The 24,682-nt window shown below is 55.8% G+C and overlaps 1 protein-coding gene across 23 annotated transcripts in view; it reads left to right on the forward strand.

Moving 5' to 3' along the window:
• The window catches only part of COL13A1 (collagen type XIII alpha 1 chain), a 156,928-nt gene that overhangs the window by 112,677 nt on the left and 19,569 nt on the right, over positions 1 to 24,682 (forward strand). For 9 of the 23 annotated variants that reach the window (XR_007145423.1, XM_047825858.1, XM_047825857.1 and 6 more), the window contains 16 exons: positions 990 to 1,043; positions 2,188 to 2,232; positions 2,611 to 2,676; positions 3,844 to 3,867; positions 5,610 to 5,672; positions 6,739 to 6,783; positions 7,161 to 7,313; positions 7,929 to 8,027; positions 9,527 to 9,575; positions 12,083 to 12,124; positions 13,042 to 13,068; positions 13,999 to 14,079; positions 17,474 to 17,509; positions 20,317 to 20,370; positions 21,385 to 21,438; positions 22,458 to 22,493. Coding sequence is in view for 20 of the 23 variants with exons in the window: in XM_047825858.1 (XP_047681814.1) it covers positions 990 to 1,043; positions 2,188 to 2,232; positions 2,611 to 2,676; positions 3,844 to 3,867; positions 5,610 to 5,672; positions 6,739 to 6,783; positions 7,161 to 7,313; positions 7,929 to 8,027; positions 9,527 to 9,575; positions 12,083 to 12,124; positions 13,042 to 13,068; positions 13,999 to 14,079; positions 17,474 to 17,509; positions 20,317 to 20,370; positions 21,385 to 21,438; positions 22,458 to 22,493 (928 nt within the window). In the remaining 3 variants the exon portion in view is untranslated. The remainder of the gene's footprint in view (positions 1 to 989; positions 1,044 to 2,187; positions 2,233 to 2,610; positions 2,677 to 3,843; positions 3,868 to 5,609; positions 5,673 to 6,738; positions 6,784 to 7,160; positions 7,314 to 7,928; positions 8,028 to 9,526; positions 9,576 to 12,082; positions 12,125 to 13,041; positions 13,069 to 13,998; positions 14,080 to 17,473; positions 17,510 to 20,316; positions 20,371 to 21,384; positions 21,439 to 22,457; positions 22,494 to 24,682) is intronic. The other 14 variants (XR_007145422.1, XR_007145421.1, XM_047825860.1 and 11 more) reach the window with 4 other exon arrangements.

Raw genomic sequence — 24,682 nt, forward strand, 5'->3', positions numbered from 1 at the left:
GTGGCTGTGAGCAGGGCCCCGCCTGGGCTGCAAGGCTGCAGAGAATCTGCCCTCCACTTGCTCACAGTCTAGCAGGAGAAACAAACCCACAATTCACACGGATATAGTGTAGGGGGTGGGGGCAGAAGGAAGCCCATAGACAGGTGAGATGAAGTGGCAGAAAGGGTCTCGGGCCCACCCCCACATGCCCACCTGACTGTGGCTCGTGCCCTGTCATGATCACCAGCTTTGCCAAAGGTGGCCCTGCCACCTGGGCTCTGGGATCCCCGGGGCTGGAGTCTGTCCCCGTCTGTCCCACCGACCCCTCAAGGAGTGGATACCTGGCATGTCTTGGGTCTTGACCTGGGGTCAAGGATGTCTGGGGACTATCCCTGCATCCTGGGACAAAAAGGAGGAAAGATAGAAGGCTGCTCCCAAACCTATGTCCTCCTTCCAAGTCCAGGCAAAATGCTGACTAGGGGAAGTATGTGCAGTGGGCCTCCTCCCATCTCTCTCTGCACCTCCCCTCCTAGGCCTCCTGGCGCCCCTCCCTACATGCCCTGGGCCTTCACGGTCCCCTCTGTCTCCGAGGCAGGACCTGATGAGTTGTGCCTTTCCAAGTGTCCCGGGTTCCAAAGTGACCTGCCCCCCTGCAGCCAGGGGCGGCCAGCAGTCCACACCTGGGGGCTGCCACAGAACTGGCCTGTGTGTGCTAATCAAGAAATGAGGAGGGCCCGGCAGGGCGGTATGGACCCCAGAAAGCCGTGCTGAACTCAGAGGAGGAAGGGAGTAGGCAGGGAAGCCTGCCAGGAGGAGGTGAGACCCAGGCTGGCTGGGTGGGAGTCAGAGAAGCAGAAGGAGGTGAGTTAGCAGAAGCCAGTGCAGACACTGACGGAGATCCGAAGACACTCAACACCCAGAACGTCAACAGCAAGGCCCTCGTGTGGCCCCTTAGGCAGCCGGCCGGGCTGCCCTGCACACCCTCAGCCCGTGTCTCTCCTCTTCCCCAGGGAGAAGCTGGTGTTGATGGCCAGGCCGGCCCCCCAGGACGGCAAGGAGACAAGGTACAGAGGCCCCCAGTTCCGAGACAAGGGGCAGCTTGGGAGCTCAGGCCCCAGCTCAGAGAGAGAAAGAATCATGGCGGCCATTCCCACAGCTGGACCCCCAGGGCACAAGGCTGATGGGCCGTGACTCCTGGGGCCACCACTCCTGTAGGCTGGGGAGAGCCTTCCCCCGAGTCAGCAGTCATGCAAAGGCTGGCTCGGGGGTGCACGCTTGGGCCAGGGAGCCTCCCAGAGCCTCTGCTTCTGTGAGCTTCCACGCCGCTGGTAAAGGTGGGGCTCCCACTCCTCTCCAGCTCCTTCCTGGGGTCAGGTCGGTGCTGCCCCGTCCCTCACAGGTGTTCAGCAACTGAAATGCTGTAGGGACAGGGGGGTAAGGGGCAGGTTACCCACAGGTGGCAGTGACTCAACGCTCCATGGGCTGGCCCACTGCAGGGTCACCAGGAGCTGAGTTCTATTAAAGGGCCTGTTGTCCCTTTATCTGGACTTTCTATCTTGACTTTTGAAATTTGTCTTGAATGTTAACGTTGTCCCAGAACAGTTGGAAGTGTGGTTTGTTTTCATTTCTTCCCCCATAGCTCTGTCCTCTGTCCAGCAGGAGCAACCAACCACCAGGGAGGTTGAGTGTTCCCCTTACGCTGAACTCCCTTTTTCCATCCTGCAGTTTGGGGCTTTCACACTCAGGCCTCTGGGAGAACCCACGGTCCTTCCGTGGCAATTACGACCGCCCAGGCCATTGGCGAAAAGTTACTGAGCTCTTGCTCCTTGAGCTGACTGGAAATACAGCGAAGCAAAGGGCCTGGTCCCTGCACCCAAGGAGGTGGCTGACTTAGGGGCTGGGGAGAGGTGGCCAGGCAGACAGGTGGAGTCCCTAACAACTAACACAGGAGAGAAAGAATGCCCTTCCAGTGAAAAGCAGCGGAGCCCAGAGGCGCTGGGAGGCACAGAAGAGGGCCCTCGGGTGGAGACGCTTCCTGGAGGGGTAGAGCCGGCACTTTAATGCACAGGGGCGTTTGCAGCCTCTTGGCCTGAGCTGAGATGAGCCTCCCGGCCCCTCCACGGACCCTTACGATGGCCCCTCTGGGGACATCAGGTTCTCTCGTACCCAGCCCTGACTGCGTCTCACTCCAACTTTGTCATACGACAGGGTGAGCCCGGAGCAGCCGGAGAACAGGGACCGGCTGGCCCCAAGGTACGTGCGTCTCTCGCCCAGAGTCCCAGTGCGACGTCTCACTTCCCTGGGCTCACGGCACGAGGTGGCTGGACTCTGGGTCTTGACGGAGAGGGAGGGAAAGATTGTGGCAGGAGGTTCGCGACGGCAGCCGTGACTGGACTCGGTCTTCTCCAGACCTGGCTAGTCCCCAGCTGTCGCACGGAGTCTTCTGTGTCCGTCGTGGAACCTCTGGGCACCCTGCCTCAGTGTTGGGGACCCGCTGACAGGCTCCCCATCCTGCTGCTCTAGACACACCCGTGTGCAGCCAGGCATCACCCGTGTTGGGTCCAATCCCGTCTAACAGCGGGCAGCGGTTGCTGGGCCCGGGCCGGGGGTGAGACCACGTTTGTCTTGCAGGGCAGCAAGGGGGAACCAGGCAAAGAAATGGTGGACTACAATGGGAACATCAACGAGGCTCTCCAGGTGAGTGGGGGCTAACCCAGACTCTAGAGATCTGGAGATGCCCGGGGGCCTCCAAGGCTCTGCACCACGGCCCTGATGAGGGAGCGCCCCAGCACCCCAGTTAGTGTCCTTGAGGCCAGGCTAATGGGCAGAGCTTCCAGAAGAGAGGCCCCCTTGCTCTGTCTCCCTTGGCCTCTGCCTGCAGCCTTCAGGAAAATGCCCCTCCCTCGTTTGGCAGCCGGGAGGCCCAGCCCTTGGTGTGGCCCGGCTGGCGGGTTATCCTGGCTCTGGGGAACTGAGAGCCGTAACTGGAGCATCCTGGCACCCTGTGGGATGTTGACCTATCCAGGGTTCTGGAGCCCCGTTTCTTCAATAGCCCTTTCACATGGTAGAATCTGTCTTTCTGAAACGTATCTCCTTTGCGTGTCTATTTAATCACGTTTCAAGTTCATATGGTACCCACCCTTTGAAGCAGGGTATTGCCACGAATGGCTAGAGCGTGCTCGTTGGGAGTTGTGGGGGAGGGGTGCCCTGCGTGTTGTAGGGTGATTAACCACTAGATGCCGGTAGCACCCCTCCCCCAGTTGTGACAACCAAAATATGTCTCCAGACATTCCCAAAAGTCCCCTGGGGGCCAAACCTCACCCCCGGGGTTGAGAACCCCCGCTCAAAAGAAAGCACCTCTGTGAATCCATCTGGAAGGTGTATGATCCTGACTTCATGCCAACGCTGTCCCTCTGCTTTCTTGAGTGGCTCCATATCTTCCTATACGGTTCCATATCTTGAGGGGCTCCCTTGTTTACGAGGAAGTACGTCGGAGGCTGGAAATCTGGGCTCGGGGGGAAGAGGAAAGAACAAGGGAGAGTCCCAGTCGGTGATTAGAGAGAATGAGAGATGCGCTGTGCCCTCCTGCTTTGGCAAAGTGAAGGGAAGTCTGCGGTCCGTTTCGGGACTTGACTGCGTTTGTTGTGGGAGAGCCTCAGAGCAGCATTTGGTGAGGTGTAGGGACTTGTCTGCCCAGTGCGAGAGGTGGGGTAGTGTGGGTTGGGAAGCATGGGGCCCACCAGCAGGGCCTACCCCTACTGTGCTCCTAAGGGGAGGCCCAGCTCCCTCGTTGCCTGGGCCAAGGGGTGCCTCCAGATGGCTCTGGACTTGTTCTTCAACTGATTGCATGGCTTTGGTTTTCAGGAGATCCGAACGCTGGCCTTGATGGTAAGTCTTCCCCTTTCTGTTGGGTGCAGGGCTGAGGGCTGGGGGCTGGGGGCCGGGGGGGGCAAGGACTTGAGGTCTAGCTTCCAGAAAGCAGGTGCTAGGCATCTGGGTTTGGACCGACCGTGAAGTGCTGGGGCAGAGGGTGAGGGGAGCCCGAGCAGGGGGGGTCTCAGGAGCCTCCCCGACCCGGGGTCCCGATTGTCCTCTGGACAGACGATTCCAGTGCGTGCTCCTATGCTTCTCCAATAAAGCTGTGTCAAGGAGATGGAGGTAGAGAGGAGGCTGCTCTTTTTTAAGTTTATTTATTTATTTTGAGAGAGAGAGAGAGAGAGAGTGCGAGCAGGGGAGGGGCAGAGAGAGAGGGAGAGAGAATCCCAAGCAGGCTCCACACCGTCAGTGCAGAGCCCGACTCGGGGCTCCATCTTACGAACCGCGAGATCATGACCTGAGCCGAGATCAAGAGTCCGACGCTTAACCGACTGAGCCACCCAGGTGTCCCAAGGAGGATGCTCTTAGGCTTCTCGTTTTTCTCAACCTTCAGCCAATAAAATCCATAACCCTAAAAAATCGGTAGCAACTCAACCTCCACATTTTCACCTTCCCTAGGAATCAATTTCATTTTCTGCACTCAGAAAGCCAGAGAATTCCAATCGGGTTTTACTTGTGCACCTACCAGTGACAGGCCTGTGCATTTTTGTGGTGAACATTTATGGTTAACACAACCACCCCGAGGTTTAAGTTCCATGTGGAGAGAAGAAAGGAGATCACAAAGTTCTCCAACTGTTGGGATTTCATTTCACTTACGATTTTTCACGGCCACGTGCCACAGAAGGCTTAGGGGGTGTACAGATCCAGAATCAAGCACCAGGCACGGCATCCCCTGACCCCGGAGGTGGGTATTAACATCACACGATTCTGGAATCGATGAGCTTCGTTTGGGAACATTAACGTATATTATTTGAAGTAGTATTCGGAGCAGAACTTTCATGGAATTCTTGGTTCTTTTAAAATCAACCTCAAAGTATGAGTTACACACAATAAGACGTACCCACTTTTGGGTAAAGTTGGATAAGCTTTGACGAATGCACATACCCACGTATCCTCCACCCCAGTCACTCCAGAAAGTTCTTTTATGTGCCTCAGGCGTCAATCCCACACCGACCTTCAGCCCCAGGGCACCACGGATCTGCTTTCTGTCACAGTAGATTACACCTGCCTTTCTTGGAGTGTCATTTGAATGGAATCACGCTGTATTCTCATCTGTGTCTGGCTTCTTTTACTCAGCATAATGTGTCTGGGTTTCATCCGTGGCCTGGCAGGAACCAGTGCCTGCTTCCTTTTTTCCTGCTAAGTAATATTTCATTGTATGGGCGTCGCAGACCTTCACCTGCTGATGGCTATTTGGACTGTTTCCTGGAGGCATTTTTAAGGCCCCGTCAGGAGAGGTCAGAATCATGTTCTTGGAGCCCAGGAGCCCCCAGGGGTGTTCAGAGGGAGAAGAGGGAGAGGCTGTTAGGCGTGGCTCTAGGTCGGTGGGGAGGGGGAGCATCACTCTAATCCAGACGCACTCAGGGCTCATCTGCCTTACACAGTGGGAACCCCATACTGTTTCCTTTGCAAAAAGGATGAAACGTTTGAAAATGATTGATCTCCGGAAACCAGCCTCCACACACACCCCTCTGGCAATAGGCCACCCTCCTTGGTTGGAAAGTTCCTCCACGGGTCTTTCTTTTCTTTCCTAGGGGCCCCCTGGTCTTCCAGGGCAAATCGGCCCACCCGGAGCCCCAGGGATCCCAGGCCAGAAGGTAACACCTGTCTTGACAAGGCGGTGGGGGGGGTGGGGCGGGCCCCGCAGAGGCACTGCGTGTGTCCCTGAGTGCGGAAGCCAATGGGTGACCCTCTAGTGTTCCCTGCAGAGCCACCATGGCAACTTGGCCTGTGACTCCTCCCGCTGCTCCCAGGCGCCCCAGGCCCTACCTTGCCCACATCGCAGCCACCCCCACACCGGCCACCTCGGCTCTGCTGCCTGACTTGGGCTCCTGTAATCCACAGGCTCCTTTGATGTGCTGGAGCCTGGGTCTAGACAAGCCATGCTCCAGGCAAAACCATGTGGGGACCCCCAACCCACCCATCAGGCGACGTGGCACTTAAGCTCCTCCCCGATCTCCCTCCTCCCTCACTCCCTGCCTTTGCTCTTTTATATTCTGCCTCACCCCTGTGATTTTCTCAGAAGACCCTGCACATTTGCCCCTCTGTCCTCTGCTCATGAGGGCCCCTGCCCTGAAGCTCCTTCCCCTCTTCCCCTACCTTTCCCACTCCTCATAGTGTGAGCCCGACTCAAAGGCCACCTCCTCCTTGAAGCCTCCCCTGATCTACCAGGCAGACTTCACTGCCCTTTCCTCTCTGCTCCCCTCATAGCCTCATTTTGCCTTGGAGACGTGGCTCGTTGTTTACTGGCCTCAAAGACAGAGACCAGGCCTCCTTTATCTCCCTCCCTGACCTAAAGAAGAGGCTTGGGTTGACGTGAAGATACAGGGAGCTCCCCCTGGGGCAGGCGGGACAGGAGGGCTGGGTTGGGCGGCACTGGGAGACAACAGCCCCCCAGGGAGTACCCAGGGCCCTCAGTGGCAGCACGCAAGGTTGTGGCCAAAATGTGGCCTGTGGGGCCAGGAGGCCTGGACTCGGACCTAGCTCCACTCTGCACAGACCGCAGGCCTTGGGCACACACCTCTGCCCTGGGGTCCTCACCTGGAAATGGAGGCAGTGCAAGCACATACCTCCGGGGGACCCTGGCACATAGGGAGCGCCCCATAAATGACAGTTATCATTCGTCTCTGCTCTGAGAGTGACCTTTAGTTGTCCTGGTCACAGGGGGAGATTGGACTTCCAGGCCCTCCAGGACACGACGGGGAAAAGGTAAGAACAGACACTCCCAGACAAGCCTCCAAAGATGGACCTTGACTTGGGCTGGCAGGGGGACCGGGAGGGGGGACAGAAGGCTCTGGAAGAAGCCCAGGTGTGAGCCTTGTGGGGAAGAGAGTAGGGGAGGTGGGGGCCAACCCTACGCAAGCCTGAGCCCCACACTGCCGGCCCCAGAGGAGCCAGGAAGACCCAGCTGGGCTGGGCTGGAAGTTTCTAGAATTCCCAGGGAAAGTGGACAGGCTCTTCGCCTGGGCCAGTCAAGCACTGAAGAGCCACATCCTTTGGCCCTCCCGTTCTTTCCTGTTCTCTCTCTCTCTCTCTCTCTTTTCTCCATTAGTGTATATAATAAGTATTGCTGATATTTTCTAAAGGGACCTCGAGGCAAACCAGGCGACATGGGCCCTCCCGGTCCCCAAGGCCCCCCAGGAAAGCCTGGGCCCACAGGAATGAAGGGTGAAGACGGACACGTGGGGAGCCCGGGAGAAAAGGGGGAGAAAGGGGAGACGGGGCAAGCAGGCCCACCGGTGAGTGCTGGGCCGGCCGGGACCCTACCTTGTGACACATGTATGCCTGCACAGTGTGCCACCCCAGCATGGCTTCCTCAGGGTCCCCACCGCGGCCTGGGCCAGAGACCTGCAGCCAGGAAGTGGGGGCAGGAGACTCAGCTGGGTTTCCCTTCAAGCCCCCCCCCTTTTCTTTTATGAAGGCCAGTTTCCTATCTCAGGAGAACTGGTCCTGTTCTGTCATCTCCTGTGTCCTCGGGGAAAGTTGCTGAGCCTTGCAGAACCTGTTCTGTCATCTCTAAAATGGGGATAAGAATGCTTCCCCTGGACCCTTCACTGGGTTGTTGGGAAGGCGATGAAGTCGTAGGTGTAAATGTGCCTCTTTGGAAAGTATGCGGAAGCCTGATACCCCGGAGAGGCTGCAGGTACAAAGAAAGGACCGTACCCAGTCCAGCCAGGCTGCCGACTTGACCTGGGAGTCTTCTCTGGGCCTCAGTGGTTTTTATCTGTGAAATGGGCACCATCCTAGACACCTGCCCTTGGAGGAAGGGAGCCATGTGTGCATGCCGCGGTTGGTCGCAGAGGCCCACTTGATGACCTTGCTCTTGACTAACAGAAATCTTTGTCGCTCTGTAGGGTCTAGACGGCCCAACTGGGGAGAAAGGAGAACCAGGTGGCCAAGGGAGACCCGGAACAACAGGATTGCCCGGCCCGATCGGGCTCCCGGGATTTACAGTAAGGCGAGAGGGCAGGGTATCAAGGTTGTCAGCAGGCAGCTGTGGACCAGGGCACGAGAGCAGGGGCGCCCTGGCTGTGGTCACCAGCCCAGCCGATGCCCGGTGCTATAACGATGCTGCATTAACCCCCGCCCGCCTGCCTGGCCTCAGTGGGGGGCGGGCGTCTCTTGATGAGCAGCTACTCCGTGCAGGGTACTGACTGGAGGGTGAACAGTGGTTCCCACTTCCTCCGCTCACGGCACGGCAGCCCCTGCCTTCAGGCACCAGCCTGGTTCAAAGGCGCTAGAATCTTAGACTCAGAATTCTCCTCTTAGAAGTATAAGGAACCTCAGAGGTCAACCCGCCCCACCTCTGACCCAGCACAGGAGTCCCTCGGGAGCCACTAACTGGGGCTGCCCCACCCAGATGGGACAGGGGGACAGCTCACGGCCTCCTGACGTGTCCCCTCCAGTGTGGAGCGGGGGACCTGCTCCTGGATGTGGTGTGGGAGCTTCCTCGTCGCCCTCCCACCACAGGCCCTTGCTCTGTTCCCAGAGCCATATTCATTTCTGCAGCTGCGTTGCAAATCACAAGTTCAGCCGCTTAAGACAGCGCGAACCTGTGACCTCAGAGTGTCTGTGGGTCAAGCGTTTAGGCCACCGGGTCTTCTGCCCGGGGCCTCACGAGGCTGCGGTCAGGCTATTGGTCTCTGTTCTCACCCAGGTCCTCATCCAAGCTCACTGCTGTTGGCATGATCCATGCCATAGTAGGACCATGTGCCTTGCCATAGTAGGGCTGCGTCCCTCAGCTACTCCAGGCTGCCAGTGCGGGCTGTTCCCCATGACAGACAGTTCACATTAGAGCAGCTGGCTTCTTCAAGGTCAGGGTCGGCAGGAGTCTCAGTGCCTGCTTCCAACAGAGCTGTGTGTGTGTGTGTGTGTGTGTGTGTGTAACATATTTCTAACATAACCTTAACATGTGTATGTTATAGTTTGTACCGTGAACTTGTAACATAACCACAGGAGGGACATCCCATCACCTTTGCCAGGTGCCATATTCTGTTGGTTAGAAACAGGTCTCGGGTCACTGTAGGGTCTGTGCACGGCAGGATCCACGCACAGTATCGGCCTCTCCTCCCGTGGGATGGAACCACAGAGTCTTTTTTTTTTTCTTGATGTTTTTTTTTGAGGGACAGAGCATGAGCAGGGGAGGGGCAGAGAATCCCAACGTGGGGCTCGAACCCACAGACCGTGAGATTGTGACCTGAGCCCAAGTCCGATGCTCGACCGACTGGGCCACCCAGGCGCCCCATGGGACCGCAGAGTCTTGAAGACCGCGATCTCAGGGCCCTTGCCGGGGCATCGTCCATCAGGCTGACTGCCTCCTCAGCCTCCGAGATGTCCCCCGGTCACACCTAGGCCTAGTCTAGTGCTGGTTGGTTTGTCACACATTTGAGGGTATTCCTGTGCCAGCCTCCCTGAGGGCCGGCATCCACACCGTGGTGTTTTGTGCCCACAGGGGGAGAAAGGAGAGCCAGGGGAGAAGGGAGACCCAGGAGTGGAGGTAGGTTGTACCTGCTCTACCTTCTGTGTCATGGGGGTGGGGGGGGCTGGCAGGGGTGTCATCACACCACAGCCCCTCCAGGGTTCCTGTGCTCTAGAAAGAAACCCACAACTTCCCGGCACAGGGACCGAGGAAGAAGCTGAACATTCACTGAACATAGAGGCTCGGCCTCAGAGCCCTGGTTCACGGTCTCCCCCTTGGTGTTCACAGAGCACCCGCCATGCTTCATTCCTGGTGCTAGAGTCTGGAGGTAGGAAAAGAAACAGAACCTTCTCTATGCAGCCAACAGTCCCAGCAGCAAGCATACAATGGTTAGCAGCTCAAGGAGTTAGGTGAGCATCCTAGAAGACGGGGCATTTGAGCAGGGTCTTGAAGACTTTGTAGGAGTTTGCCTAGAAGCTCCGGAAGCCAGGCTTTCCAGAGAGACGCGTTATTCTCTTGAGAGATGTCTGGTGAAGGGAGGAGGACACAACAGTGGAGAGGAACTCAGGACGGAAGTCAGGTTCTCACAAGATGAGAGGGATTCGGGCCTATTTGTAGGCTCAGGGAAAGAGCCAGGAAAGCAGCAGAGCTCAGTGGTATGTGAGGGAGAGGACGTTTGGTGGGTGGGCCTAGGCCACCCAGCCAGAGCCAAGGAAGAGACCACCAAGGCTTCCCAGCCCCCAGAGAGGTCCCCTGCCCCTGGTCACCTTCAGTGTCACCAAGGCCCAGCCTCACTTAGGGAGACAAACCTGATGATGTGATATGGTTACCGAGGTAGACGTGCATGGTCTCCTAATGGAATGCTCCGAAATGCGGGAAAAGCACCACACATAGAAATGTTCCTTCCAGAAGTATTTAAAGTACAAATTGGAAACAGGCTACATTTCTAACAAGAAGGAAATGATTCAATAACTTATGGTTGACAATCCTACTGGTAATAAGGGTCCCCATGTTTGAGAATGTTTGTGCCAAGCACTGTTCCGAGCCCCAGCTGGGAAGGAACTCATTCTGTGCCGTGCAGTCACCATGAAAAGGACCCCTGTGGGGAACGTACTCAAAAAATAGAAAAATTTTTTCTATTGAAATGAAAAACCAGCAGAGAATCAATTTATATATATATATATATATATATTTATTTATTTATTTATTTATGATAATCATCATAAATATATATATATCATGTATATGTATCATATATATAATCATATATATATAATTAATGATAATCATCATTAAGTACGGACGTATTCAAATGCATTTTACGCCGCATCAAAAAAGCGTGGAAGGAAATAAGGCAAAATATTAGTATTCAGATGTTTATTCTTTTTCGTTCTTTCAATCCCTTGTAATTTACAAAGGATTTTAATGGGTCTGTTATTAATTATTTTATTTTCCAAATTATCATACGGTAAAATCGACGTCTGTATAGTTCGTGAATTTTATTCAGTACATAGGTTTGGGTAGCTTCGACCACAATCAGGATACGTGAACTACTTGTTTATAATAAGAAAAAAAGCAGTAAACTTTTTCACAAAAGAAAATCGAGTTTCCAGAGGTTGAGCCGAGAAGTCCACAGACCCAAGAGACATTAGAGGTACCAGTTCTGTCCGGTGTAGGGAGCTCCTCTCTGATGGCCTGGCAGAGAGGTCACACCCCGGCCACACTCCGTGGGATTCTAACCCTGGGAAGACAAGAAGAGCTTCAAAGTTGAAATGGGGTGAGCAGCTCAGAAAGGAGCAGGCAGGACTCCCCCTTGCCTCCTGGGTGACTGACTGTGGGCAAATGGATGTCCATCCTGATCAAAAACAGAATCTGCCGTGAACAGCATCCTCCACAGAGAGAGAGAGAGACCCCCTGGGTCCTTCCCCCTTCCCTGCCCAGTGTGAATCTGTTCTACTTCACTGTGCCTTCAAGGGAAGCAGAGACCAGCGGTCTCTCTTACAGACCCGAGGAGACTTGAGGGACATTTTTCCAAAACTGCTCAGCGTCCCCCCCCCCCCTTCCACATAACCAGTCCCTGCTCCTTGAAGCCAAAGATCTCAAATTCAAATGCCTGCAAGGACCAGGCATGCAACAAATGAAGGTAAAGGTCGAGGTCAAAGACAATAGGGGGTGGTGGGGACTGGGGTCGTTGGAAGAGCTCATGCCCCAGAGGGGAAACCTCTTATTCAGCTCTAGGCAATTGTTGCCAGGCATGAACAAGAGTCTTAGTGCTGCCAGATGTTTTTTTTTTCTTTCTTTCTCTCTTTTTTTTTTTTTTCAAGAAAATCTGGAAGTCTAGACGTTTCGACAGCATTTCCTGGCAATGTTTGGGTTGGTTTTTTTTTTCTTTTTAATATTGTACAGGTTAATCAATTGCTGTGAGTTTCTGCCCTGTTCTAAGCCTTCTTTTGGGAGACTACATGCTGGGCAGTTCTGTCTTCCTCTGGCTTTGCAGTCAGTCCCCAGCTGGACCCTGAGCCATGTCACAAGGAGAGGCCGCTTGGAGCGTAACAGGCGGTGGGCTAACCATCTCCCTTTGGATTCTAGGTTCCTGGGCCCCCAGGGCCAGAGGGACCTCCCGGACCTCCGGTAAGTTTGGAGGGCTTGTCAGTGTTTCAGTCCACTCTAACCGGGCCCCTGACATCCCCTCGCCGCAGCAGTCACTGGGGTCAACCTCAGAGGCCTCAGGTCACTGTCACGGCCTCCTCCCAGGGTGGCATTTTCTCAACCACAAACCCCTCCCTACTCCTTTTCTTTCCCTTGCTAAACAGGCACCACCTCAGCGACGCCAAGGAACCTGGGTGTTGCCGGGTTTCCCGGAAATAGTTGAGTGGCCGGGCAGCCCTGGGGTCTGGTCCCACGGCCCTGCAGGGGTCCCTCTGTCACTAAGCTCTGCCCTTGGCCATCAGGCGTCTGCTCTCCTGCTTCCTCTTTCTGCTATCTGGCCAGCAAAATGATCTAGATTAATAGAGACAGTGATTTAAGACCAGCCCCAGTGGATCGGCCTTTCCATGGTTACAGGTGATAAGATGAGGCCTTTATAAGGTCCCTAAGCATCTTCAACCAACAGATGCTGGTCCTTCCTCGGTGGGGTTCACAGTCCCCAGGGCACTCTGTCACCCATTGTCACTGGCAGAAGTAGGAATAGTAATGATGAGAGTAGCCAACATTTCTTGAGACTTATTGTGTGCCAAACACTGCTCCAAACACTTTGCATATGTTAATTTATTCCACTTTTGCTGTGTTCCTTCCAAATCTTCCCTTCGTGAGACTCTAGGTCAGCTGTGGGGGTTACAGAGAGATTCTCTGTCAGTCCCTGGCTGGAGAGCCTGGATCAGACCCCACCCCAGGGAGGCCCAAGCACAAACCCCCTTAGCATCCCCTCTGCTTCCCCTGGGCAGGGACCCCAGGCCCTTGTTCTTTTGTGGTCCAACTTGTGGACAAGGTATTTTTGACTTAACCAGAAATGCTGTTCTGAGACACCCCTGTTTTGCTTCCAAATGCAGGGACTCCAAGGTGTTCCTGGACCAAAGGTAAGAAGAGGTCATGTGACAAGTGCTGGAGCAGGGGAAGGGGCGGGGGGTGCCGGTGAGGGCTGCAAAGGAAGAAAGCCCTTCAGAGACAGGTGGCCCAGCTGACCCCCTCCCTAAATGGAATCGCGTGACCCTCTAGCCAGTGGCTACAATCAGGACAGAATGAAGTCCTACAGTCCTTTTCACATCCATCATTGACACTGGGCAGGCTTTGGATTTAGAATTTTCCCATCCATTAATCCACCCAGTGAGTGACAGGTTAGATTCTTAGCAGATGATGAAATCCCTTTCCGTGTAACCCACCCCAGATCCTTCACTCTCCTTGAAGTTTGGGTGGGAGACAGAGAGGGGTGTAGTGTGGGCCCCCTCCCCGGGTCCAAACCCACTGGTCTCTAGCCTGGAGGTCTCCCAGGTTCCCCCCTCAAAAGCATTCCAACTGGGTAAGAGGGGCTGGGCGCTGATGGCCTACTGGCCCTTACTTCCTGCCCCAGTATACTTCAGGGGACCGTTGGGCAATTTCTTGTCCCAGTTAGTTCGCAAGCCTCGGGGTTCCCATGCTGGCATTTCAGGCACCTGCCAGTGTCTGGAGGGCCCCACTTTTGCTGCTATACGAGTGGTCACTTAGGCCCAAGCCCCACCTGGAATTGCCCTGTGGGCTTGTGTCCACTCCACCCCCTTTTCTTAGGGGGACCTCCCAGTCACCACAGGCATACTGAGGACTCGAACTGAGGGAGAGTCAGGCTAGGAATTCAAGGGCTCCTGGAGTCTCCAGCCTGCCATCCCTGGGCCAGCCACCTCCACCGCCTCCCTCCTTCATCCTCTACCTGCCCTCATCTCCCCACCCCACCCCACCCTCCAGGATCCCAGAACGCAAGACTGAGGTGGCTGAGACGTGCCCATCTGTGATCTTCCCCCCTCCCTTTCCTTCAGGGGGAAGCGGGACTGGATGGAGCAAAAGGAGAGAAGGGTGTCCAGGGAGAGAAAGGAGACCGAGGGCCGCTGGGATTACCCGTAAGTATCTCAGAGCCAGCAGCACCGTGAGGAGCCCAGCTGGGTGGTCCTGAGGAGGCCGGGACCCCAGGGGAACACTGCTGCAGGTTCTCAGGCTCTGAGCATCCCTGAACTCCGCGTGGTTTTGCTTTCCTACCCCGGGCGAGGTCATAGCCTCTAATTCCCTTACCGAGGGCTCCCTCTGGGCCAGGTCCTGGCCTGGGTGTGGGGGGAATAGAGAGCTACATATGACACCCCCCCCCCCCCAAGGAGCACCCAGCTGGAGAGCCACAGGTGGCCTGAGATCAGCCTCTGGCCTACATGTGCCTGATTCAGAGGCAGTAAAGCTCTGCCTTCCTGGGAGCCCAGCGTGAAGGACCTGGGGGCAAGGAGACAGTGAAACGTCTTCGTCTCTCTCTTATTTTCCTACGGAGACCCGAGCAGAGCCCCCGCTCTCTGCTCTTAAGCACTGGCCACGGCGGAAAAGCCTGTACAAAGGCAGATTCTCCGGTCCCAGCAGGCTAAGGCCTTTCAGATCTCTCTTCGCAGCCTGCCCTGAGATCAGATCCCAGGTCAGGGCGAGGGGCGGCTTGGGAGGCGTCTACATTTCCAGACGTGGGGGGGGCCCGGCCTGGGCGAATCTTTTGTCCCAAACTCCAGGGGGCTCATGGCCTTGTCACCGCCTCGCCCTCCCTGGAGCCCTGGGCTTCATCCTCCCTCACACCCCAGAGGGGCTGGCACTCTTCGTGGCTTGGTTTTCTAGAGCTGGCATGGTCATTCGCGGTCCATCTCCTCATTTTACTGATGGCCCCAGAGAAGAGAGAGGGTCACTTGATGGCATATGTGAAGTCAGTGGTCAGGCCACGCCAGAGGCTGCTCCTTCACTGAGGCCACAGCCTCGAGAAGGGGCTCATTTCAGCCACTGGGGCTTCCTCCGTCCCAGGCACAAGGCCAGTTCCCACCCCCGGGAAGCCGGAAAGAACAGCTTTGTTCTCCAACAAAGAGAAACCCAATTACCCCAGCTCGGCAGGGCTCGAAGGCCTGGTTAATATAATCACAGCAACCAAACAGCAAGAGCGAAAGGTATGATTCCACGCTCATTAGCGCGTCAAATGTAGGACCATTTAAGGAGCTGATGTACCTGAAAGAAAACTGATGACTTGAATAGACGTTTTCCTGTGTCTCAGGCTATGTCCGGCATGGCCCCAACACCCTAGTGAACACTGGGGACTGGAGCCAGGGGTTGCAATGCAAACGGCACAGAGACCAAACAGGTTGTATAAACAAAGAAAGTGCCAGAGGAAAGACAAAGTGCCGGTCCACCTTCAACCTGTCAACTTTCAATAGCGAAACGGGCACAGGGAAATACTTTTGCTAGCTTAGGAAAACAACAGAGCAAGCATATTCACAGCTGGCAACAGACGGGGACTTCGGAGAGACAATAGGGAGGAGTGGGGACTGTGGCCCATTGGAGACCATGGGTCCCTTCTTAAGGAAAGCCGTCCCTCCTCAGTTCAGCTGGCTGTTGCCTTGGGGGAATGAGGGTCCAGTATTCTGGATAGTCTCATTTTTCAAAGGAAGCTGGACATCTGGCATCTTACACGAAATCTCCCCATTTTCTAACGTGAAGTCAAAATTCCTTGCAACTCTGCAGATTGTGCAAAATATGTCAGTGGCCCACATAGGCCCTGAAAACCTCCAGTCTGTGTCCACTGCTCCAGATCTCTCAAGATAACTCAGTATTAATGCTGCATAGACAAAGTGTGTGGATACTTAGCGAAAGCTCTGATTTTTGGCTTCACCGCAATATTGTATGCCATATGGTAGGAGTCTGCTTTTCTAGAACATCCTATTCAGTTCCTCCTGTTTGCCCTACAGAAGTGGTTCTCAGGGCTGGCTACACACTGGAGTTGCCTAGAGCTTTCCAAACATGCCATTACTCCCAGCCTCATTCTTGGAGACTCTGGTTGAGTTGGGGTGGGGTGGGACCCAAGCATCTGTATTATTTGACATGTTCCCCCAGGAAATTCTCATGTGGCAGTGGGGTTGAGAACCCCAGCTTTCTAGGCTGAGTCAAGATCATCCTGGAACTTTTGTGATTCTAATACTGAGAAGGAAGTCCCCGGAGGACCCTACTACCCAGCACCCTTTCCCCTGCCCTTCCTTGCCGGGGGGCATCGCCCCACCGTACAATCCTGAGGCCTAGACGCATTTCTTTTTCCTTTTTTTTTTAATGTTTTAAATGTTTATTTATTTTTGAGGGAGAGAGAGAGAGACAAGGCACAAGTGGGGGGAGGGGCAGAGAGAGAGGAAGACACAGAATCCGAAGCAGGCTCCAGGCTCTGAGCTGTCACCCCAGAGCCCTACCCGGGGCTCGAACTCACGGACCATGAGATCATGACCTGAGCGGAAGTCGGACACTTAACCAACTGAGCCACCCAGGCACCCTGGCCTAGGCTCATTCCTGAACTGCTGGAAGCAGTTTTTAAGAACTCAGTCCTTACGGGGCCAGAGTGTCTCCACTGCCTTCTCTCACGTTGGAGTCATTAGACAAATTCCCCCCTGGTTTTTCTAGGTGGGTCTCAGGGGCAGCTTCCCAGCCTATTCCCCTCTCATATATCACTGGATGCTGCATTGCAAACGGTCTTAATAGCATCCCACCCGCCAGCCGGTTTACTCCAGGGCGTACGTGGCCTTAGACCTTTGTCGCAGTCAGCTGTCCCCAAAGCCTTCTTCTATAAAAGGGCCCTTGTTTGGAGACAACACGAAAGGATCGAGTTCGTGCTGAGTTTTGCAAACTGCAGTGCCAGAGAAAGGTCAGGCATCGTTAGCACTAACATCCGAGCCCCAACGCTGGAGCAGAAGCAGGCTGGCTTCTCCCCCAGGTTCCCAACTCAGTACTGATTTCCTCAGGGTTCCCCAGCATGGCCTGGTCTCAGCTGCTGTGCAAAAGACGCTGGGAAGACAACCCACCGTCCACACAGGCTTGTGCCTCTGCGGTGAGACTGGTCCTGGGGAAGGGATGCACTACCTCTGGTTCCAGACACCTTCCCACGAATTCTCTTTCTGCGTCCCTTTCTCCGGGGCACTGGAAGCCCCTGGGAGAGGGGTTTCTGAGAGGGGATAACAGGCGAGAGGGAAGCAGGGGGCGCTGAGGATCAGAACGGCCATCTGCACGGATCTCCACCGGCCTGCTCAGCGGTCGGCCACACTGCACCCAGTGTCCGTTTTTGTTGGTTTCCGTGTGAATACCATTACCTGTCCTCCCAAGCCTATTTCTCCCGTTTTGTTTGATTGCCAGCATTTGTGTCTGTCCAGAGTCACTGCTTCACTCACCTCTTCCCTCCCCGGTCCCTTTTTCTCCCTCCCGTTCCTCCCCTCCCCTTTTCTTGGTCAAACTGTTCCCTTCGTCCAGGGAGCTTCAGGTTTGGACGGCAGGCCTGGGCCACCGGTGAGTGTCGCTTCTCCGTTACCCGTCATCCCACCCCACCCCACCCCCGGCCTGTGACCCCTCTCGTCTGTCCCTGTCCCGCTGTGGCCTCGTTTTCCCCGTGAGTCATGCCTCATCCCACCACCAACACCAGAAAGGTACCGTCTGCACTCAGTTCAGAAACGCTTATTCGGGTCTCTCGGCCAAAGACGGATCGGCCTTCATCTGAATTCCCCCGGCCATCGTGTGAACCCAGGGTCCTCAAATCTGAATTTCCTGACTGCCGGGCACGGGGTGGAAGTCTGCTCCAGCGGCATAGACTCTGTTTCTCGCGGAGGGCCGAGTGCGGCCTGGGAGCCCAGCCCCAGGGGTCGGGACCCTGACTCACGCCCACCGAACACAACAGTGTCTGTATGTGCCTGTCATGCCGTGTTGTCTTCATGCTGTGAGCTCTGTCCATCTCCTGTCTGCCCACAAGGGCTTCCTAGTCCTGTGCAGCCCCTGTGGAGTGTCCTGGGGTGAGGACAGGTGTAGCATCTAGGATCACGTGGGACGGTCCCAGCTCAGTGTTCGGCAGGCATGTTATAGCCACTTCCTGTGGTGCCGCAGCGGCCCCGCGATTCAACAGGGGGCTTATGCAGAGCAAGTCAGGAACATTCGGGTCCCCTCTTCATTCTTTTCTGATTCCAGAAAACAGGCATCACTACTCATGACTAGAAAGCGCCTGGCCCTTCTCGTGACACACAGCTGAAGCATCAGAAAAAGAGTCTCTCCTCTCCTCTCCACCTGCCAGGCCCCTCCCAGAGCACCCCGGGAGGTCTTTAGGGAAGTGGCTTTCCCACTGAAGCCTGTCACCTTCCCAGGGTATAGGGATCACTGACCACCGAGGGCCAGGAGGCTGAACTTCCCTGCCCGGGAGCCGTCACCAGAGCTGTGGGTACGCCCGGCCCCTTCCAGCCAGGGAGTCCCCGCCCTGCCTTGGCAGGGACACTTGTGAGGCCACGGCTGCATGGTCTGCCTAGAAGTCGAGGTTCTAATGAGCTGGCTGGAATGGCCCTCAGGGGAAAGCGGGTTTGCAGGCTTTCATTTGTGGAGGTGCAGGGTATCCACTTGGGGTACAGGCCGATGTCAAAAGCACAAAGGCAACAGTGGGCCTTCTCGGGGCCCTGGAGGTGGACCTCACAGCTGGTGCAGTGGGAGCCCAGAGCTTCGAGAAGGAGCCGCAGAGCCTCGTCCTAGTGCACGTGTCCTCACCAAGCGGAGGCGGTGACGTGGCTCAGCCGAGACCACGGCCCTTCCAGAGCCCCTCTCCACCATGCGGTTACGGAGGCGACACTATACCTGCTCCCATACGGAGACTAGACCTCTTTTCCAGGCATCATTCCGGCTTCGCTCCTCCCCAGCCCCTCCCTTTTCATCCTCCTCACCCCTAGCGCACCTTCCCCAGGTGGCCCGTCAGGCGAGGGGGATGATCTGTGGCTGGAATCAGAGAAAGCAAAACCGTCCTCACAACGCGCTCCGTTCTTCCTGGACGGACGGGGGGAGCAGTGCAAATTCAGAGATGCTGTCCCCTTTGGGCCCCAGGTTTTATTTTCCCTCATTAAATCAATATCACAACCTTAAAGGAAAAGTTTTATGGGGCAAATAACCCTGCCCAGCCAATACTGACGTTTATTGGTGCCGAATGCGTGACATACATTCAACCGTTTTAATGGGCAGGGGCCTCAAAAGCAGACACTCGTATCATCATCCGCACTTCACAGGGCGGAAAATGGACCCTCGGAGAGCCCAAGAAACGTCTCCAATATCGCAGAGCTGAAAGGCCTGAGAGGCTTGACTTGAAGCAGGCCAGGGACTCCGGAGTGCCGTTCCGAGCCTGATCGGGGCTCCTTCATTTTGAGGCACCCTTGTGCCACCTGCCCAGTCCTCCCCCCGTAGTTGCAAAGGGGGCACCGAGGACGTCTTAGCGCTCTTTTTCCTTTCCGCGTGAGGTCAGCCAGCGTTTCCCCCACTGGCTGGTGCCCCAGAAAGCCGCGCACAGGCCAGCCCCTCATCCTCAAGTCCTTGTCTGAGCAGGAAATCTAAACACCGAGGCCGAGCAACAGGCAAGCTCTGAGATGCACACTTCGCCCAGTCCGGGTGGAAACGGGGAACCTGGCGAAGATAATTGTGTCACAGCCAGCCCCGCCCCCACCCCCACCCCCCGGCAGCCCCGATTCGGGAGCCAGCAGGGCACATCTCCCGGCCAGGCCAGCGCTGGCACCCGTCCGAGGCACACTGCTTCACTGTCCGGTGCAGCCTGCCCCGCGGGGCCTGGGAGCGGGTGCAGAGGCCCGGCCGGAGGCGGGAGGCCGGGGCGGTGGGGCGGGTGGGCTAAGCGGTGGCTGAGCGACCCTCCCGCGCCTGCCTCTGTGTGTGCGTCTGCATCAGTCTCTGTGGCATGAAGCGCCTCCCGCTGCATGTGGAGCTGCGACGGCAAGCAGGTGCCAGCCCGCGCCCCCACCCCGGGGATGGCACCCACCCCTCCCAAGCGCTTCAGGGAGCAAACTAAGCAACAGTTCTACCGTTTTCAGCCTTGGCAAGCTTGGTGGTGAAGCGAAAGGGTTTCCCCCCTCAAATCTGGCTCTGAGGCAGGGGGACGCCTCTCTCCCTGAGGCCCCCCACCCAAACAGGAACCCGCCCCAGTCGAATGACTGCCCTGAACGAGCCTGGCCTCGCCAACCCTGAAAATGGGCCTCTGGACCTTGCTCATCTCCAGCGCCGGGCGGGGCTCCCGGGGCTCCCCCTGGCACCGGCCCCCTCACGTCTGCTTTCTTTCGCCTCCCCAGGGTACTCCAGGACCAGTCGGAGTTCCAGGCCCAGCGGGACCAAAGGGCGAGAGGGTGAGTGCTCGGGAACCCTGCACACCAGGGGGGTGGTCCGCACACCAGGGGCAGCGAGTGTGAACACCAGGAGGGGGCCAGCGCCCCGGCCCGGGCTCAGCCGCGGGTCCTTAGCCCGCATCCATTCCTCCTGGAGCAGCAGGTACCTCCTTGTCCTCTCCCAGTGACCCTCACAGCAGCCCGTGGGGGAGCCGGCCGGCCTGGGTTGCTCACTTTATAGCTGTGAGCAGACAGACGGACAGCTTCCCGTGCTGGGCTCCTAGTCACCTGGCATTAGTCACAGGCTCAGTCTGGCAAGGTCCCCGGTGCTGCTGGGACCAGACACACCTAAACCCTGTATGACTGAGGAAGACAGCATAGAACGGAGTGCCAGGTGGCATAAGGAAATCCTGGCAGTCAGGAGGACGGGCGTTAGGCCAGCTCCCACAGTCACGTCTCCCAGCCGCAGCCCGGGGAGTGGGCATGTGCGGTGCCGGTGGGGGGCTCGGCTCAGGGGACGAGGAGGGCTGCCCGTCCCGTCCATCAGCTCTTCCCCAACCAGGCCCGCGCGGGGCGGGTCACCGGAGAGCCGCTGGGACACTAGACCTCCCCCCTAGGTCACAGGCTTCCCTGAGATCACAGCCGCTTTGGGAACCAGGATGGCTGCTCTCAGAGGGGACAGTTGTGGCTTCAAAGAAGAAATCAAAGCTCTTTGACTCTTCCCCACCTTCGCTGTCCATGCTCATGTCCTGCTCCTTGTTCCCCTCCCTGGCTTCTGCTTGAGGGCCAGCAACTACCTTCAGGACAGTGTCCGGTCTTTCCAGAGGGCCTCGGGGGATGGGCTCTGCTGGAGGGAGGGAGGTGCCAAGGCACAGTCCACACCAGTCAAGCCCTCCGCTCAGCCCTTGCTTTGCAGTGACGGCTCTTTGAGGGGACTGGAGAGGTTTCCTGGGTTTCACACAAAACCAGAAAACGGTTGATGGAAGGTTGTTGCCCCATCAGGGAGGGCTCATGGGTTTCTCTCTCCTGTTTCAGGGCAGCAAAGGCGACCTTGGGATGACAGGACCATCAGGAGCGGCTGGGCTTCCTGTAAGTGTCGCGGGACGGGAAGTTTCTCTCCGCCTATCCCTACCCCCAACAGAGCCATCGTCACAACAGAAAACCCAGAGCCCGGAGCAGACATCCAGAGCTAAGCCAGAACGCTGATTTCTGTGACAGAGGAGGCTGCCAACAGCCAACTGGCCGTGGAACTTCCCGCTGGGCACTGCTCGAGGCAGTGCTTGGGACGCGTGGCCCCTGTTGGGCCTCAGGTCCTCAGGCATGAGGCAAACGCATACGAGCCCCTCCCGCTGCAAGCCTCTGTGTTCCGTGCAGTGGGGGCCTCACAGACGAATGTGTCAGCAGCCCCTGCCGTCGAGGAGGGGCAGAATCACATCCACAGCATCGTAATGCCAGAGGGAGAGGTTTCATGAGAGGGGCGGCTCTCCCAAGAGACAGCCTTCCCAATTACGGCAGATTTTCCCGTTGGGTTGTTATAAAAGCTGGTCGCCCAAGAGAGCCAGGACCTTTGTTTCCCACCCCCTGGAAGGTGGGAGGTGGTACATCTGTTCACCAGTTCCATGCCCAGGCAGCTTTGCTCGGGCTAACCCTGGCCGGTCCTTGCCTTGTGCCGTTCCCCTAGCTAAAGACAATGGAGAACAGCCTGTACCTTGAAAAGAGGGTATGAGCAGCTTTGGGGTCATTTCTCTAGCAAGAGCCTGGCGGGAGAGCCATGCAAACACCTCTTCTGCCGGGAGAGCTCTCTGTGTCCAGGCCGTGTCCTCAGCACCTGGCACTCATTAGCACAAGTGAGCTAGAAGAATAGAGCCACCGGCCCGGGCCTCGGCTGCAGCGAGAGAAAACCAGGACCGTGTTCTTGGCTTTGCCCATCACTCATTATTTGTCTCTAGGTCAAGCCCCTTTGTCCCCCTTCTGTAAAATGGGGATAATTAAGCCTGTCTCTGATGAATCAGACATCAGTGAAGACCTTTATGATCCTGGAAGGAAGGACGGGATGGCCATCCTGCCTTTTCTCATTAACGCGTCTTCATTTGTGCGATTTATTACAGGGTTTACACGGACCACCCGGGGACAAAGGAAACCGGGTGAGTCTGAGCCTTTGCACTCTGGCTCTGCTTACTAATGTCTTCATGATGTGGTGGAATGATCAATTGGGGATTCCTGACCCAACATGGGCAGATACAGTCTTTCCTGGCAAATCATCCTGAATTAAAAGGCTTTATAGTGAGGGGCTCACTGTGTAGCACGCAGGCAGCCTGAGGCCTAATCCTGAAATAGAAGCATGGATTTTTCCACAAGACAAGGGGAGACTGAATCCCAGGGTAGCCATCAGATTAGCATTGCCATCCAGCAACGGGAGTCACGTGCCCAGCTCTCCCTAGGGTGCCCTGATAATGGACCCCTAAATGGTATTTTCTGAAACTTAGTTTCGCCAGGCATCCCAGGCCACTGGTGAGAAAGAAATAAATTCCAGTTCCAAGCACAAGCGGACAGCTGTTGTAAGCAGCCAACCCTTTAAAAAATCATCACAGCCATTATTTCTCTTGGAAAAAGTCAGCAGGACCATGAAATGAATTGCACCTCCCGAGGTCCTTTGCTGTCCCTTTGGTTTCTGCCGTCATCAGCAGGACACAATTATTGAATGTCCACAGCACCCATGGCCATATGATGGTACACGGTGGATGACACAGACGCCTCTGGGCCCAGCAGGGACCATTTAACTACATCCGACCGAGAGATGGCCACCGGGTCCCTTCATAGAACGTCTCATCTGCTGTTTCCTCCCAGTGGTTCTCGGAGTGTGGCACACAGCTCTTAGAGGCCCAAGCGCATCTTCTAGTGGGTCATAATATCCAAGGGTCTTAGAGGTAGACGAGAATGAGTGGGGGAACGGATGGAGAACAGGCCAGAATCATGACAAAATATACTGAGCTCACGCAGACAGAGGCACAGCAGATAGCTTTCAAACCCTGGTCTTCTGGCTGATCTTCGAGCACTGATAACCGTGTTCACGGCTAGAAAGTGCCAGAATCTGTGTGCTTATATCTTGCTTATGTCTTATATCCTGTCATTTCAACTTAAGGTGTATTTACTGAACTCCTTCTATCCCTAAATTGTCCTTTCTGGCAGCAGGTCAAAAGCAACTCAATTTGTTCTGTGGCCTCTATAAGTAAGAAGAAGCAGGCAGAGGGACCCCTACTAAACTGTCCGCGGAAAACCAAGTCTAGAAATCACCGGAAGAAACAGACCTACTTCCAGAAATGTGCTGGCTGTTCAGGCAGGCTGGGAGGCCCACCTTCCTGACTGTGACCACCAAAAAAATTGATCATTCCACCTCTTAGCTGGCACACTAATTCCCTTTCTAATTTATTTCTACAGTGCTCTGGTTGTCTTTGTCATACTCAATTAATACTTTTTGAACTATTTCTTAAGACTTTTCCAGTTGGCTTGAGGCAGTGAGCCATTTGGAGGCTGCAAAGCCAGCCCTCCGGTGGCAGTGATCGTGTTGCCCTAGACGTGGAGACAGGCAGAAAGATGCCCTTGTCCCAGCTGAAGGGATGGCAGGAGGCTGGAGGTGCTGACGTAAGGGACTGGGGTTGCTGAATGTACCAGTGAGGTCCCAGGAATCCACGGGAGAATATTTCTTCTCCGTGACTCCTTCCTAGCTAAAAGTTTTACACACTTTCCCCTGCCCTACCCATAAATTAGCAATATGCCACTTAGTAAAAGTCAAGTCCGGCAAACGGTCAAGTTGCACAAGCCCGCTTTCGAGCATACCGTACAGGACAACTGACTTATTCCGAAGAGCGGGTCTCTGAATCAAGGAACAGCTTGTGTCCTCTATTCAAGAGATCTGACTCTCGGGATGCCAGAATGTGCTGGAAGAGCTCCCCCTACATCTCACCTCCTCAGACCCTCTTTCTACCCCAGGCCCTAATGGACCTTTGGGGAGAGATGTAAGGGCTTGGTGATAAAGCCTTCGAAAGAAAGGAAGTTCCAAGCACAGTCAATGCTTTGCCATGGACAGTTTTTTTCCCTTAGGCTTGAAGCTCAGAGTATTGACACTTTGGTCAAGGGAAAAGCCCAGAGGGGCTTAGATGACATTCTAGTTAGAAGCCCCACTGTTGCTCATGAAGGTGAAGCTGCAGGTGTTCCAAGCCCCGCCCCCACCCCTGGTAGGAGAGGGTGGCTACCTGAGGTAGCTCTCAGACCTCGCCACACGTCATGCCTGGGCCTCCGAGAGGCCCCCAGTCACTGCACCGCAAGCCTGTTG

Source organism: Prionailurus viverrinus, chromosome D2, assembly GCF_022837055.1.
Source record: "Prionailurus viverrinus isolate Anna chromosome D2, UM_Priviv_1.0, whole genome shotgun sequence".
Classification (NCBI taxonomy): domain Eukaryota; kingdom Metazoa; phylum Chordata; class Mammalia; order Carnivora; family Felidae; genus Prionailurus; species Prionailurus viverrinus.